The sequence below is a fragment of the Mesoplodon mirus genome, assembly GCF_964341445.2.
Source record: "Mesoplodon mirus genome assembly, chromosome: 12".
Classification (NCBI taxonomy): Eukaryota; Metazoa; Chordata; class Mammalia; order Artiodactyla; family Ziphiidae; genus Mesoplodon; species Mesoplodon mirus.
The window spans coordinates 31551458-31566428 of NC_138988.1; the positions used below are offsets into that span (position 1 = coordinate 31551458).

Here is a 14971-nt window from a genome sequence, read left to right on the forward strand (position 1 = left end):
TACCTAGAGCCTGCAACAAGAGAAGCCACCGCACCACAACAAAATGTAGTCCCTGCTAGCCGCAACTAGAGAAAAAGCCCGCATGCAGCAACGAAGACCCAACCCAGCCAAAAATTAAAAACGAACAACCAAAAAAAAGACTGCTGGTCACCAGCTCCATATAGGAACTGCCCTAGCCAATACCTCCACAAAACTAGGAGGCTGCTGCTCTAGGGAAGGCCAGGAGCAGAGAATTCTGGGAGGCTAGGAGGCCAAGAGCAACTTGCTTGGCTCAGTGATCTCCTTAGCTGATGACACAAAAGAACTTGCTTGATTAGGAATTCCTTCTCACTTTCACAGCAACTCCTGCCAAAGCTGCAATTGTCAGGAATATTGTCAGCCTGCCTGAGGCTCAGCTGCTGAAAGCCTGAGTGTAACATGGTCCTTTGTCCACAAGAATGACAGCATTTCAAAATATGGTATTAATGAATTTAAAACATCTATTTAAAAAAAAGGCACAATACAAAGCAAAATAAAGATAGTGAGTTTTGGTTACTCAACTGGTGATTTTTGGTTACTCAACTGACATCTGTCCAACCAGAGTCAACACTTTGGTCACAGTGGAGTTTGCATAGGTAAAATATGCCACTCTTATAGAGATGGTCTATTTAATCAGAACTCTTTTCTTCAAATACAAGGCATGGAAGACAGTATATGAAACACCCATGTACCTGTCATCCCATATGAACAAGTCTTAAACTCTGCCACACGTGCCTTTGAAAAAAAATAATTAATTTTTGGCTGCACTGGGTCTTCACTGCTGCGTGTGGGCCTTTCTCTGCTGTGGCGAGCAGGAGCTACTCTTCCTTGCAGTGTGTGGGTTTCTCATTGCAGTGGCTTGTCTTGTTGTGGAGTATGGGCTCTAGGCGTTTGGGCTTCAGTAGTTGTGGCTCGCGGGCTCTGAGCGCAGGCTCAGTAGTTGTGGCACACGGGCTTAGTTGCTCCGTGGCATGTGGGACCTTCCCAGACCAGGGCTCGAACCTGTGTCCCCTGCATTGTCAGGAGGATTCTTAACCACTGCGCCACCAGGGAAGCCCTACCCTTCCCAGTTTTGACAAATGATATTAATCTTTTTCATCTACTTTGAATACTTTTGAAAAGAAGATATGCAGGACTCCCTATATCATATAGAATGCATTAAAAAAAAGCTTTTTTAGGGCAACTTTAGGTTCACAGCAAAACTGAGTGGAACACGGCATGTGTTTTTTTAAAAAATAAATAATTAATTAATTTTTGGCTGCGTTGGGTCTTTGTTGCTGCACGCACGCTTTCTTTTTAGTTGCGGCAAGCGGGGTCTATATTCTTCTTTGAGGTGTGCGGGCTTCTCATTGTGGTGGCTTCTCCTCCTGTGGAGTACGGGCTCTAGGCGCGCGGACTTCAGTAGTTGTGTCTTGCGGGCTCTAGAGCGCAGGCTCTGTAATTGTGGTGCGTGGGCTTAGCTGCTCCGCGGCATGTGGGGTCTTCCCAGACCAGGGCTTGAACCCGTGTCCCCTGCATTGGCAGGCGGATTCTCAACGAATACGTCACCAGGGAAGCCCAGTATGCATTTTTTAAAAAAGCCCTGAGGGAAATTCCTATTTACTTTTCACACTTCGAAATAATTTATTATTAATATTATGGACACTGACCAGGATTTTTGGTTTGGTTATTAGAAAGCTTAGAGCCACATGCGCTGGGTGGCATGAAGTAATCTTTTTCCCTCTCAGTCTTGGCTCAATTTTATATCCTCGCTCTTGTTTTACTTTCTTCTTTCCTCTTCCCCTGCTCATTTTAAGCACGCTATTCCATGCTCTGGGTATCTGTGTAGATCACCATAAACCTTATTGAAACAGGCAGGGCATAAATAAATGCTTATTCAGTACCTTTCTACTTGGTAATTGGTAAAAACTAGGTGCAGCTCTTCTCACTGTGTTGTTTAAGTGTATACCTTAAATAAGGCTTAAAGTCTGTACAAAACAACGTCCTCCCAGTCAAATTTACATTCATGGCAATAGAATGTTCGCTGCCACTCACTGGTTTTATTCCAGACCAGTGGGAGCACCATCATATGATCTATCAGTGGCTGCCACTAACAACCAGAAAGCAGTGATTCAAGTCCATCTTCAGACTTGGATTTGACTTCCTATATCCAAAAACTTTTTATTGAGTACCTAATATATGCTGTACGTTATACTAGGCTCTAGTTATACCAAAGCCAAGTAAAGCCCCAGCTGCAGCCCTCAGGGAGTTTATAGTCTAGCGGGGAAGACAGAGAAGGAACTGGCAATTATAAACTACAGCCCAGGGAAAGAGAGGTAAGCTGTGAAGAGAGGTCCATCTGTCCAGAGTGTCCAGTAAAAACTGTCCCTGTAGCTTTTCATACAGTGGTGGAAGATAAAGGGCATAGTTTTAAGAGAACAATCTACTTTGGAAACTCTTGATAAAAACTTCTAAATTTAAATTGTAGGTATAACAGTTATCTTGAGGAAGCACAAGCTTGATTATTTGTCATCCAAAGAAATGAATTTCCCAAGTACTCTCATTTTGGAATTTCTACAACTTGTCATACGTCAATTATACAAGGGAAGAATGTAATCCTTACAGAAGTCTCTTTAATGTGTTTGCTTTGATACATTTTATAAAATCAAGTCTTCCAACGATTCAGAAGTTTCCCAATGGGAAATTAGGTGAGAAACCAGTCTCCAAACTGGCTCCCAACAATCCCTGCTGCCTCTTGGTATCCATGCCCTTGATAACCCTGCCAAATTGTACCTGGGTTAATCTGTGTGAGCAACAGAATGTGGCAGAGTGATGGTTCATCCCTTCAGAGATTCAAAGACTTCCATCCTTTGTGCTCTTCTCTCTTCAATCCCTTGCTCTGGGGGAAGCCAGCTGCTGTTCGAAGCAGCCCTATGGAGAGGCCGCCTTGGTGAGAAAATGAATGAAGCCTTAAGCTAACAACCATCTGAATGAGCTTAGAAATGCATCCTCTAGTCCCAGCCAACAGCTTGACTGCAACTTCAAGAGAGATCGTGGTCTAGATCCACCCAGCTAAGCTGCTCTTGGATCCTCAGAAACTGTGTGAGATAATAAATGTTTGCTATTTTAAGCCGATAAATTGGGGATAAATTGTTATATAGAAATGGATAACTAAAACAAATTTTGAGGACTCTGCTATAAAATGAGACCAGAAAAAGTATTCAAAGACAGATGATTTAAGCGGGTCGAAGGTTCTATTTACTCCAGGTACTATCACGGCACGTACTCATCTTCACTGATAACAAGGGCTTTATGTGGACACAGCACATATATAATTCATCACCTAATTTTTGGCTTAAGTATTTAAAATACAAAGCTTTTTTTTTTTTTTTTGGTCTAAAGTTACATGACTAAATAAACTCTTCTCATGGATTTTTGTGTGTCTGACTTTATTAGCTACATACATGAAATACTAAATTAGAATGTCCCACTTTAAAAATTTCGTTTGTGGAAGAAAATGTGATTAGCTCTATATACGCTGAGGAAAATAAAAATCTGTTTAAAAATATCCCAAACAGGGCTTCCCTGGTGGCACAGTGGTTGAGAGTCTGCCTGCCGATGCAGGGGACACGGGTTCGTGCCCTGATCCGGGAGGATCCCACATGTCGCGGAGCGGCTGGGCCCGTGAGCCATGGCCGCTGAGCCTGCGCGTCCGGAGCCTGTACTCCGCAACGGGAGAGGCCACAGCAGTGAGAGGCCCACGTACCGCAGAAAAAAAAAAAAAAGAAAAAAAAGTTGTAAGAAAATATCCAAAACACATTAACTCTCTGAAAGTTAGTTATGGAGTATATGGGGTGGAGGGTATGGGGGTAGGTTAAATAAGCATAGGCTAATTATCTCAGAACAAGTTTTCAACCAAAACCAGAATGGCATAACTATGAAAAGATTTACGAACAGCGAAATAATTTACAGTGGAAACCTGTGATTCAAGAAGTGGAAATGGTTGAGGTTTTTCAAGTGCCTTTGGTGCTCCTTCCTTATTGGTGTTCTTTCATCTGCTTAAACAGCCTGCCATGAGGAAGCGTTCTCAGCCCAGGAGGAGTGGATCCCTGCCATTGAAGAGGGAAAAAAAATGCTGTCCAAACACACATGCCTGCTTCAAATTCTATGTGGAACAAGATCAGACAAATAAATACATTAAAATTTAGGATTAAAAAAACCCCTCTAGGATGTAATTTCATAGAAGTTTGAATCTCTGCTAAATGAAATCGGGCTACCTAGATGTACTCTGGCCAATTCAAGAGGTCAAAATGAAAAGATGAAGTGAAGAGCAACTGTGGACAGGTGGGAGCATAACCAGAAAAAGTTCCTTTACTCCTCGATCAACCACCAACCCCCCAGTTCCTTTTGCTTTTATTCTCAACGCTCTTGTCTTTTTCACTTTTTCATAGGCTTTATCTCAGTGTCCTTGCAAAACAGGGTAACAAATCATATAAGCTCTGGGTTGAAATCTTTTTTTTTTTTTTTTTTGTGGTACGCGGGCCTCTCACTGTTTTGGCCTCTCCTGTCGCGGAGCACAGGCTCCGGACGTGCAGGCTCAGCAGCCATGGCTCACTGGCCTAGCCGCTCGGCGGCATGTGGGATCTTCCCGGACCGGGGCATGAACCCGTGTCCCCTGCATCGGCAGGCAGACTCTCAACCACTGCGTCACCAGGGAAGCCCTGGGTTGAAATCTTTAGGAAGAAATATATAGCTGCTTAATCTGCTGAATGAGCAGCACTGTAAACACACGCCACAAGATATGGTGAACACTTGCCTTCATGTGCCAGGAGTTATTGGCTCCATCCAATCCATGCCCTGGCCTAAGACACTTTCCCGTTTAAGAAAAAAAAATCCTCCACAAAAACAACAGAAAACCCCCAAATAACCCGATTAAAAAAATGGGCAGAGGATCTGAACAGACATTTTTCCAAAGATACACAGATGATCAACAGGAACATGAAAAGATGTTCAACATTACTAATTAGGGAAATGCAAATCAAAACCACAAGATACTTCACACCTGTTAGAATGGCTATTATTGAAAAGAAGAAATAACAAATGCTGGAAAGGATGCGGGTAAAAGGGACCACTTGTACACTGTTGGTAGTACTTTAAATTGGTACAGCCACTATGAAAACCGTAATGGAGTGTCTTCAAAAAATTAAGACTAGGGCTTGCCTGGTGGCGCAGTGGTTGAGAGTCCGCCTGCCAATGCCAGGGGACACGGGTTCGTGCCACGGTCTGGGAAGATCCCTCATGCCTCGGAGCGGCTGGGCCATGAGCCATGGCCGCTGAGCCTGCACATCCGGAGCCTGTGCTCCGCAATGGGAGAGGCCACAACAGTGAGAGGCCCACGTACTGCAAAAAAAAAAAAATTAAGACTAGAACTACCATATGACCCAGCTATTCCACTTCTGGGTATTTATTCAAAGAACACAGAAACACTAATTCAAAAAGATATACGCACCCTTATGTTCACTGCAACACTGTTTACAACAGCCAAGATATGAAAACAACCTAAGTGTCCACAGATGGATGAATGGACAAAGAAGATATTGTGTATATATGCAATGGAATAATACTCAGCCATAACAAAGAATGCTACAATGTGGAGCAGCATTTACAACAACATGGATGGACCGTGAAGGTATTATGCTAAGTGAAATAAGTCAGACAAAGTATGATATCACTCATATGTGGAATCTAAAAAAATAAAACAAATGAACAAACAAAATAAAACAAAAACAAACTCATAGATACAGAGAACAGGTCAGTTGTTACCAGAGGGTAAGGCGGTTGGTGGATGGGCAAAATGGGTGAAGGGGATTAAATGTATGGTGATGGATGGTAACTAGACTTGTGGTGGTGATCACTTTGTAGTGTATATAGATGTTGAATTATAATGCTGTACACCTGAAAATTATATCTCTATATAAATCCTTCACTAGTTGCAAGGTGCAGTTCAAACCATTTTACAGGGCAAAACTCCAGGACAGTACATAAAACCTTAAAAATGTTTTCCAATTCTAGGAAAATCAATCTCAGATGTTAGTGGTTTGTAAATTCAGGTATTTCTCTAGAGAAACCAGTCCTGTTCCCCAGACTACCTAGAAGGAAAACTCACCTTTGGCTCTGCAGCCAGATGTCTCTGGGTTGGATGGTTGAAGGTGAGAGGAAATGCACCCCTTTTCTATGGTTCCACAGGTTCCTATGTCTTCCTCTAGCATCCTGTACTGTGACTGGCCCGCTTCCTTGCCTGTATTTCTCCTCTACACCAAAAGCTCTATGACAGCAGGAACTGAATATTGCCAGAACCTGGCACAATGTCTCACATCAGACACTCAAAAAGTATTTGCTAAATGAATGGAGGTAAAACCATCAAAGCCTGGAGGCACAATACGGAGTAGCAAAAAAATAACCATCCTCATCCTCAACTTTATAACTTACTGTAATTCTGACTATGAGTCAAAAATTCTCTGGGTTTTCTCCCTGATAGGCAAAACGGTGAGAACGAATTGCTAAGACCTCTTCCAGTATTCTGATTCTACGTATGTATATACAAAGCATGTTTAAAATTGTAAGACTGTTGTTTAAATGAACACACCAGAATTCATAAGTGCAAATGAGCATTAACTCCTTTAAACGTAGGTACTTTGACAAGGTACTCATTCAATTACGAAGAGCAACTTAGAATTCTGCTTGTTTCTAATTTAAAGCAAAACCAAATAGCTTTTTAATTTACAAAAGCAACATACATTTACCACCAAAGATAAATCAGAAATCATAAAAAGGGAACAGAATTGACCCTCAATCATACAGACAGAAGCACTAGTGTAGCCTGGATAAAAAATCGTTCTGAGTCCTCCTGCTATAAACATACCCTGTATGTCTACATTTTTTTCTTTACAAAACCAGGGTTATTCTACACTGGTAACCTCTTTCTTAATATAGTATGAATATATTCGCACATACTCTGCAAGCACAGCAATCTGTAGTGTGGCAATATTAATTTATTTAACCGATGACCCACTGCTTGATATTTAGGTTGTTTACCCATCACTATTACAGAAAAATGCTACACTAAATGTCCTGGTAGTTAAAATTTTGAACTCACAATTATGCCCTCAGAATAAACTTTCAGATGTGAATTTTTTGGGAGGACGGCTGCACATTTTTAACACAGTTGACTTGTATGCAGTTTTTTCCTCTTTGGTAACAGATTTCCATCCTTTTGATAGTAGATGTAATCACTGGAAGCAGCCAAAAGTCATTGGGGGTCAAGTCTGGTGATTGAAGTGAGATCAAGCTAGGCAATACTATTTTTAGTTGAAAGCCTCTGATTATGCAGCAGTGTGACTGGTTTTCATATGTGACTCAGAATTGCTCTTGAAGGCAGTCACAACAGGAATTCCAAACTGTTGTAAGCAATTGGCTCATTATCAAACTAAGCATATTACTTCCTAAAGACACAACTATAAAAGGGATGAACAGAGCTGGATGCTTTCTTAGGAGTCATTCCACTGCAGTTCTATCTCATTCACACACAAAGTCTCAACAGTTGAGTCAATCAATTCATTTTATTTTTATTTTTTTATTTTTATTTTTTTTTTTTGCTGTACGCGGGCCTCTCACTGTTGTGGCCTCTCCCGTTGCGGAGCACAGGCTCCGGACGCACAGGCTCAGCGGCCATGGCTCACGGGCCCAGCCGTTCCGCGGCATATGGGATCCTCCCAGACCGGGGCACGAACCCGTATCCCCTGCATCGGCAGGCGGACTCTCAACCACTGCGCCACCAGGGAGGCCCCAATCAATTCATTTTAAATAGCTGTACTGGTTCACCTAAAACTTAAATATTTGCAGTATTTATTTACCACTTGACACTTCACATACATTATTTTAAAAATTTTCATACTACCGCTAAAAATATAGATATTATTCTCTCCATTTTATAAATGAGGAAGTAGAGACTCAGAGAAGACAAATGATTTGCCTAAGGCAGAGCGCCAGTATGCCAATACGGATATTTTAGCTTTAAACATCACGTTCTTTTCATTTTCTGACCCAGCCATGTAGCACCTTAGTGTAATTTTTAAATGTGTTACAGGGTTGTTCAATTCTTAACTGCTAGGATTAAAACTTCTTAATGACTCTATCACTACAAGTGAATAATCCTACTCTTTATTTAACCTGAAAGTAAACTGAACAAAACTGGGGGTACTGCTTATGAATAGGCTCATTTATATTCTTAAGAAAAACTGGCAGTTCACTACAAAAACCCATTTATTCAATTTGAATAAAGTAAATATTGATGCTAGACTTTACATTTAAAGAGACTTGTCTGGCAAGTGAATCACGTTTTAACAATAACCACAGTAAAAGGAAAAAAATTAGAGCAGTAAGTTAAATAAAAGGCTAATAAAACCTGGAGGAAACAGCTCAGTGTTTTCTTTTAAACCCTGAAGAACACCAAACGTACATTATGTTGCATAAAGAGTCATTTCATGAAAAGACTATTAACAATACAATAGTAGAGTCAGTACTAAGAATTTCAATGATATCCAACTCAAAAATGCATAGGGAGAGTAAAGTTATTTTATTAAATCATGCACATCACGTGTGTTAGTGCAAATAGTTTAATCTGTACTCCAGAAATTCTATTGTACTTTATATCTTTACAAAATAGATTTAAAACAATTATTTACTTTAAAAAATGTAATTCTGAAGTTAAGCATTTCAGAACAATATTTGCAATAACCTATATACAGGAGGTACTGGGTACCACTGGCATATTAGCATTCTGTGGTGGAGTGGCTTCCTGCAACAGAAAATGATGAAATGAACTATATGACAGTATTTTCTACAAGTCATTTGTGACTAATTCCTCCATAAATCTAGTGATCCTCCCAACAGCAAACCCCAAATGGCTTAAAATATAACCTTTAAAGTATAAACAATGACTGCCAAACATCACAAGGCAAATTATATCCTAAACTTCTATTTCAATATTTGGCTAGGCCTGTGGATTGCCACAGAACATTCAAGCCAATTCACTGACATTCCCTCCCAGCTTTCATTGACTGAAAAATTTAACTATGTGATACTTTAGGATATTCTATGACCTATATAAACTTCATTGACATAACTGTGGTGCCGCACAAAAACCATAGCTAAACCTTCACTTCCGTGTTTTAAATTTGTAACATCAAGCGGTGTTTAGGTGCTTTACTGTGCATGGAACACTATTAATCTTGGGAATAGTGCTTCTCATTAACAGAACGTCCCAATTGACAACAATAAAAAGAAAATAACCATTTGCCTCCCCAACCAGGAAATCTGTTGGTAGGTAACAACAGCTCACCTCGAACATGAATTAGTTTTGAAATATTATTAACCAAATTAAGTCAGTAAAAGCTTATCTAAAGAGATATTAATTCTTTCTTCAATTAAACATGCTTGGAGGAAGAGATGATAGGAAAAAAAAAGTCATGCTTCCTAAAATGCTGTATATGAGAAAGTAACTTGGCTTTTAAAGAAAATATCTCTTTAAATACATGAGGTTTAATAAATTACATTCCAATTGACTCAACATTTTGGTTTACTGCACTGAAACTGTATAATTACTATGTTTTTGCTCCCAGAAATACTTCAGTTTGCTCAAGAAAATACACACTCTCATGGAAAGTTTTTCAAAGTTGATGTCCTCCACATCGTCAAGTCACATTAAGGCTGAACAAACGTGCACATATTCCCCAAATTATCACTAGAACAGAGTATTTTCCAAGTGTATTTCTCCTTAAAAAAAAAAAAAAAAAATCCACGCAAATAGTTGTCTCTAAGTCTTGTTCCCAATAGCTCAGTGGTTTTATAACAAGTAAAAATGGCGTAAATATGTAAAAAATATATATATATATGTGTATATATTCAAACTGATAGGCACTGAGCACACAGGGCCTCTCTTCCCATGTATGTATCAGTTGTTTGGTTTGGGTAGTTATCGAATCAAAAAAAATGAGCTATCTGGCCATTAGAATTCAGAGTAAAATACCCATAAATTTAATGTTATAAATAATTTGGTGTACCAAGAAGCCTACTTTAGGCCACCATAATATTCAGAATTTCAACATACTAATTTAAAAATTACATGAAAAATTGCAAGCAAATTATTGCTTACAGTAGAATAAAGTCACAATTTTATATCCTCTTTATAGACAGATACATTTTATATAATTTAAAGCAAAGACCCTACAGCTGTATTCTTGCACTTCTGCTGTTTTAAGAGGTAAAAAGGAAGAAAATGGTTCTGTTTGTCCCCAGCATGAGTGTGGTGCCAGCTTCTAGAGGGAGGACGGTGTACGGACTCAAGAAACGCTCTCATGGAGAAGCTCTGGCCAGACCTGGCACGTACAGCACGATGGCTGTCACCGCAACCAGGGCAGCCAACATGGGCATCCAGGGCCAGGGTTTCTGTGTGGAAAGAAACCAAGAGTCAAAATCACATTCTCCCTTCTTTTTGCATACCTATTAACCCCTTGGTTCCAGAGAGTCCTGAATACTTAACAGAATATTAGAAAAACCTTATCTTTGCATAAGAATAAATTTTAAAAAAAGAAAAAAGGGTGAGGGAGTGCAGGTGTGAGGAGAGCCATAATAGCAGGAACTGTTTTAGAGGACCATTGTGTGGAAGTCGAATACACTGCAGGAAAATCTTGGGCAGTTTTCAATTTTCTTTGAAGCCTAATAGTGACTTCTCTAAGAAACCCTTTGAGCTCAGCCTGTTTTATTTACTCTGGTATCCACATATTACAGCTAACTGATGTCCATAAATGCCTGGAGTATGTTTCTGCCTAAAATGTTTATTTCTTGATAAAAACCAGACTCACATGTTGGCATAGTTTTATACAAGGGGCTAGTGGGTAAGGTGATAGAAAGAAAATGGTCTAAGCTTTGATCCTCTAATCTTAAACCACAGAAGACAAAATCAGAAGGGGTTCAAGATGGCAAAGTGATGTTGGGGACCCTGCTTCTCTGATGCTTTTGGTAAAGACCATGTCCAGGGTAATAATGCCACGTGATCATCTCATATGATCTACTAACCAGTATGCTTGTTGGAGGCGAGCATGGATGGGCTGTTCTCTGTTAACTATCAGAGGGCTTTACAATATCAATTTGCTTTGTTTGAAAACTTTATTTTCACTAGTGTTCTGAGTGGTATTGAGAAAGCTAGCTTTTAAAGAAATATTGTGATGTTGTAGATCAGGGCTCAGAAAGACATGGGACAGGCTGATACCCTCACAAGTAAATGCATACTGAGGTTGAGATTGTGAGCCAATGGTCCATTATGCTACTCTCATCCTTTTTCATCTTCTTAGCCACAGTGTAAATATAGGCAAAGGGTTGAAACAACGAAACTCTACACCATGGAAAAGAAGAGGGAAGGGAGGAGGGGGAAGAAAGCTCGCTGAAAACTTCAAAGAGGCAAACTCTTCATTTCTCATTCAGAGCTGATTAAACATATAATTGGGAAGGGGGTACTAAGCTGCAGCGATTCACAGTTTACTCCGGTTTGCTAGGGACAAAGACTCAGTTAAAGGCAGCATATTAACATCTGGTTAGGTTGGAATTAATTCATGGTTAGCTTTACTACAAAGAAAACAAGACAATATGTTATGTGATTAGTTGATCATTCAGTTCATTTGTATGACACAATACATAGCATACTACATGAAGGGTTTGCTTCAGGTAACAAAATACCTGTGTGGTTTTGCCATGCACTATATTACAAATATGGCACAAACAGGTGACGGGAACAAACAGACAAGGACTCAACAGTAGTGCTTGTACCTTTCTCTACCACAATGGACCGAAACACCAAAACAGGAAAGCCAGGAATAGGCCGATGAATACGGCTGGGACGGGTTGTAATATGGAAGGCTAAAGAAGGGAAGGGATATTAAAATCATTTTATGCTATAAAAAAATCAGATAAGATGATTTAGGACCCAGAGGGGTGGGAGGGAGGGTAGAAAGACATTTTAAAGACATCTAATACAATCCAGAATGATGGACTGTGGTATGTAAGTTGGCAAACTACCAGTTTAAAAGGAACAGCTGGAGGCAATGTGGGTGTCCCTAACTCCCTAATGAAATGTAGCACGTTAAGACAGAGCAATGAAAATACCTCACCAACTGATGCTCTGCTTGACAGTACATTATTTTTGTTCCATACTCAGAAACCATTATTTGACAAAGTACTCCTTTGGAAACGGCTAAGGTTTATTTTATCCCTCTATCAAAACCTTTCTTTTTTTTTAAACCAAAACTCTTTTGCTTGAGATAGTATTGCTTTCAAGCTTAAAAATTAATGCCCTGTGATGCATGGCATTTATTTTTCTAAATCAAGCAAAAGATCTGACACACATATGAGAAACATTTAGTATATAAAGATAGGCAGCTGAATCTCAGGGCTTTCAGTGATGTTATAAGAATATAAGTAATTTTAAATTTAATTTTATTATTATTATTTTTTTGGCTGCACCACGTAGCATGTGGGATATTACTTCCCCAGCCAGGGATCGAACCTGTGCCCCCTGCAGTGGAAGTGTGGAATCCTAACCACTGGACTGTCAGGGAATTCCCAGTAATTTTTTAAATTGGAAGGGAATTACTACAATGAGTGTTATTACAGAGTAATATTTCATTACCATAAGTCTAATGTCGTAAAAATAGGAAATCCACCCTTAAAGTAAATTAATTGTATAACTATAAATAATAATAGCAACATTACTTTCAAATAGGCTCTAAATCATATAGAGGGATCCATTCTGATTATCCTAGATGTCTTCATAGGTTAATTTAGTAGAAGGTAGACTGAAATTCCATAATCAGAGAGATATGAATTAACACAAAAGAAAGAAGTAACCAAACCATTATGATCTGATTTCAGAAGAGTTCTGTAATTGACATTTTCAAAATAAATGCAATCCATTTTTGCTTATCATAAAGCCTCCATACCCAATTCATAAATTTCTGAAAGGCTTCTACCTAAGCAACAAGTCTTTATTAAAAAAACAAACAAACTAGGACTTTCTTTAGCAAAGAACAGTTGGACACAACTCATAAGCATTCTGAGTGTGACTGTAACTGGATGGCCATGCAACATTACTCTTTTGTACTTGTGCTGCAAGTTAAGCAGAGTGCCTTCCTCCATAGGAAGTATGCGGCTCATGCCCACTGCAGTGTCCAAGCCATGACAGGGGTTTGGAATAAGTCAGAGCACAATCAACCACACTGAACATCCATCAGTTAGGGCCCACAAAGGCAATGATCACTAAAACGTATGACACAACATTTATTTAGTATAACATCTTTTAAAAGACCATCTGCCTCTCCAACAAATAAAATACAAATTAATATTATTAAACTCAATTTATACCAAAATGTTCCAATTTCACACACACACACACACACACACACACACACACACACACACACACACACACACACACACACACACCTAGAGAAACTCACCAAATACTTCCTAATATTTATAGGAGGCCCAGAAGACACTAAGCTTTTTAGAAATGTGCCTTAGTGAGAACATTATTAGTACAAAATGAAAACCATCATTAAGTCTCCATTTTTTGATACAGCCAAATGCTAAGGAATCGTCATGTATTACTCTTTCTTCAGTGGGTCCCTGGTGGTATAGTGCTTTGTTTCCCAGAGGGGGAAAAACAAGAGCCAGATGAAGGCTTAGTGACAGAACTTCAGATTCATTTGGGAAAAGCTGACAGTTCTTAGGTAAATTATTTTTTTGCAAACAAGGCTCTTCCTCCAGGTAGTCCTTAGGCTCTTGTGTACAGGTTAAAGGGGCAGATTCTTACTCAAAAATCTGACAGCCCAATGATTCCATCATGGAATTTCATAATGAAAAGCTTAGTTCACGTGTACTACAGGTCTTAGTTTCTCAAATCAGTAATAAAGTCCTCTGAAAAATCAATTTCAGGGCTCTCACCTGCCTCTCAATCAAAGCTAAGCCAAGTTTGCAAAGACTTACATTATTTCCTTTCTCTCGGAGCAGCTTCAGGTTGTCTTTACATTGTTTGAGCTCATCTGTGATTGATTGTTTTTCCTGCTCAGTCATTTCAAACTTCAACTTCAGTTCTGAGAGTACAGTCTGTGTCTTTTCATACTAAAGGCAAAGAAAAAAGAGTGTGCAGACTCAACTTAAAATGGGTATGAAGTTATGCGTCTAGTCAGGCTTATATACCAGACCCTGTTTAGTCACCTGCAACACCACAGTCATGCCTTTTTGTTATAAGGAGAATAAGAATCACTTGCGCTAATAATAATAAGACTTTAATGTTCACTTGATTTTATGTAAGAATTTTGTGGCCCTGGTGTTAAAAAAAATTGAGAAGTCACCACCGTGTCATCTGTTTCTAATATAAGGGGTCACTTTTCCCACTAAGAATTAGAGGAGAAAAGTAAAATTCCAATCTGAGCAAAAGAAAAGCAAGTGAAGAAAAACTCCATAGCCTAATTAAATGGCAAGGTTAGGAAGTCTGAGTTTATATCCTGGTAAGTAATGTCAGCCAAGCTATTTTAATCTTGAAGTCAAAAGTATTAACTCTCATTAGGCCTCCCTTTACCCAGCATCATTGGGTATTAAGGTGTTCTGGATAAGGAATTTCTACGCAAATGAAGCAAAGAAATATATCTAAGGCACCAATCGCTATGATTGGGACATTTCTATCTCTCTATTTAAGACTTATAAGCATCAATTAAAAATAATTTTTAAAAATCTGTTTCTGATATTTTTCCATAGTGAAACATGCCACTTCCTGCTCTGGAAAACAGTTCACTGTATATAATATGACTTTCAGACAGACTACCTAGCCCTTGAACACAGGTGAGATTAATGTAAAACATAG

General features: G+C 39.2%; 1 protein-coding gene across 15 annotated transcripts in view; it reads right to left on the reverse strand.

The window, feature by feature from the left end:
* Nucleotides 1-10069: 10069 nt before the first annotated feature.
* Nucleotides 10070-14971, reverse strand: part of SLMAP (sarcolemma associated protein) — a 152103-nt gene continuing 147201 nt past the window's right edge. For all 15 annotated transcript variants that reach the window (XM_082638345.1, XM_082638343.1, XM_082638341.1 and 12 more), the window contains 3 exons: nucleotides 14095-14229; nucleotides 11881-11970; nucleotides 10070-10503 (listed from right to left, as the gene is read on the reverse strand). In XM_082638345.1, the coding sequence (XP_082494471.1) occupies nucleotides 11887-11970; nucleotides 14095-14229 (219 nt within the window). In that variant the 3' untranslated portion in view covers nucleotides 10070-10503; nucleotides 11881-11886. The remainder of the gene's footprint in view (nucleotides 10504-11880; nucleotides 11971-14094; nucleotides 14230-14971) is intronic.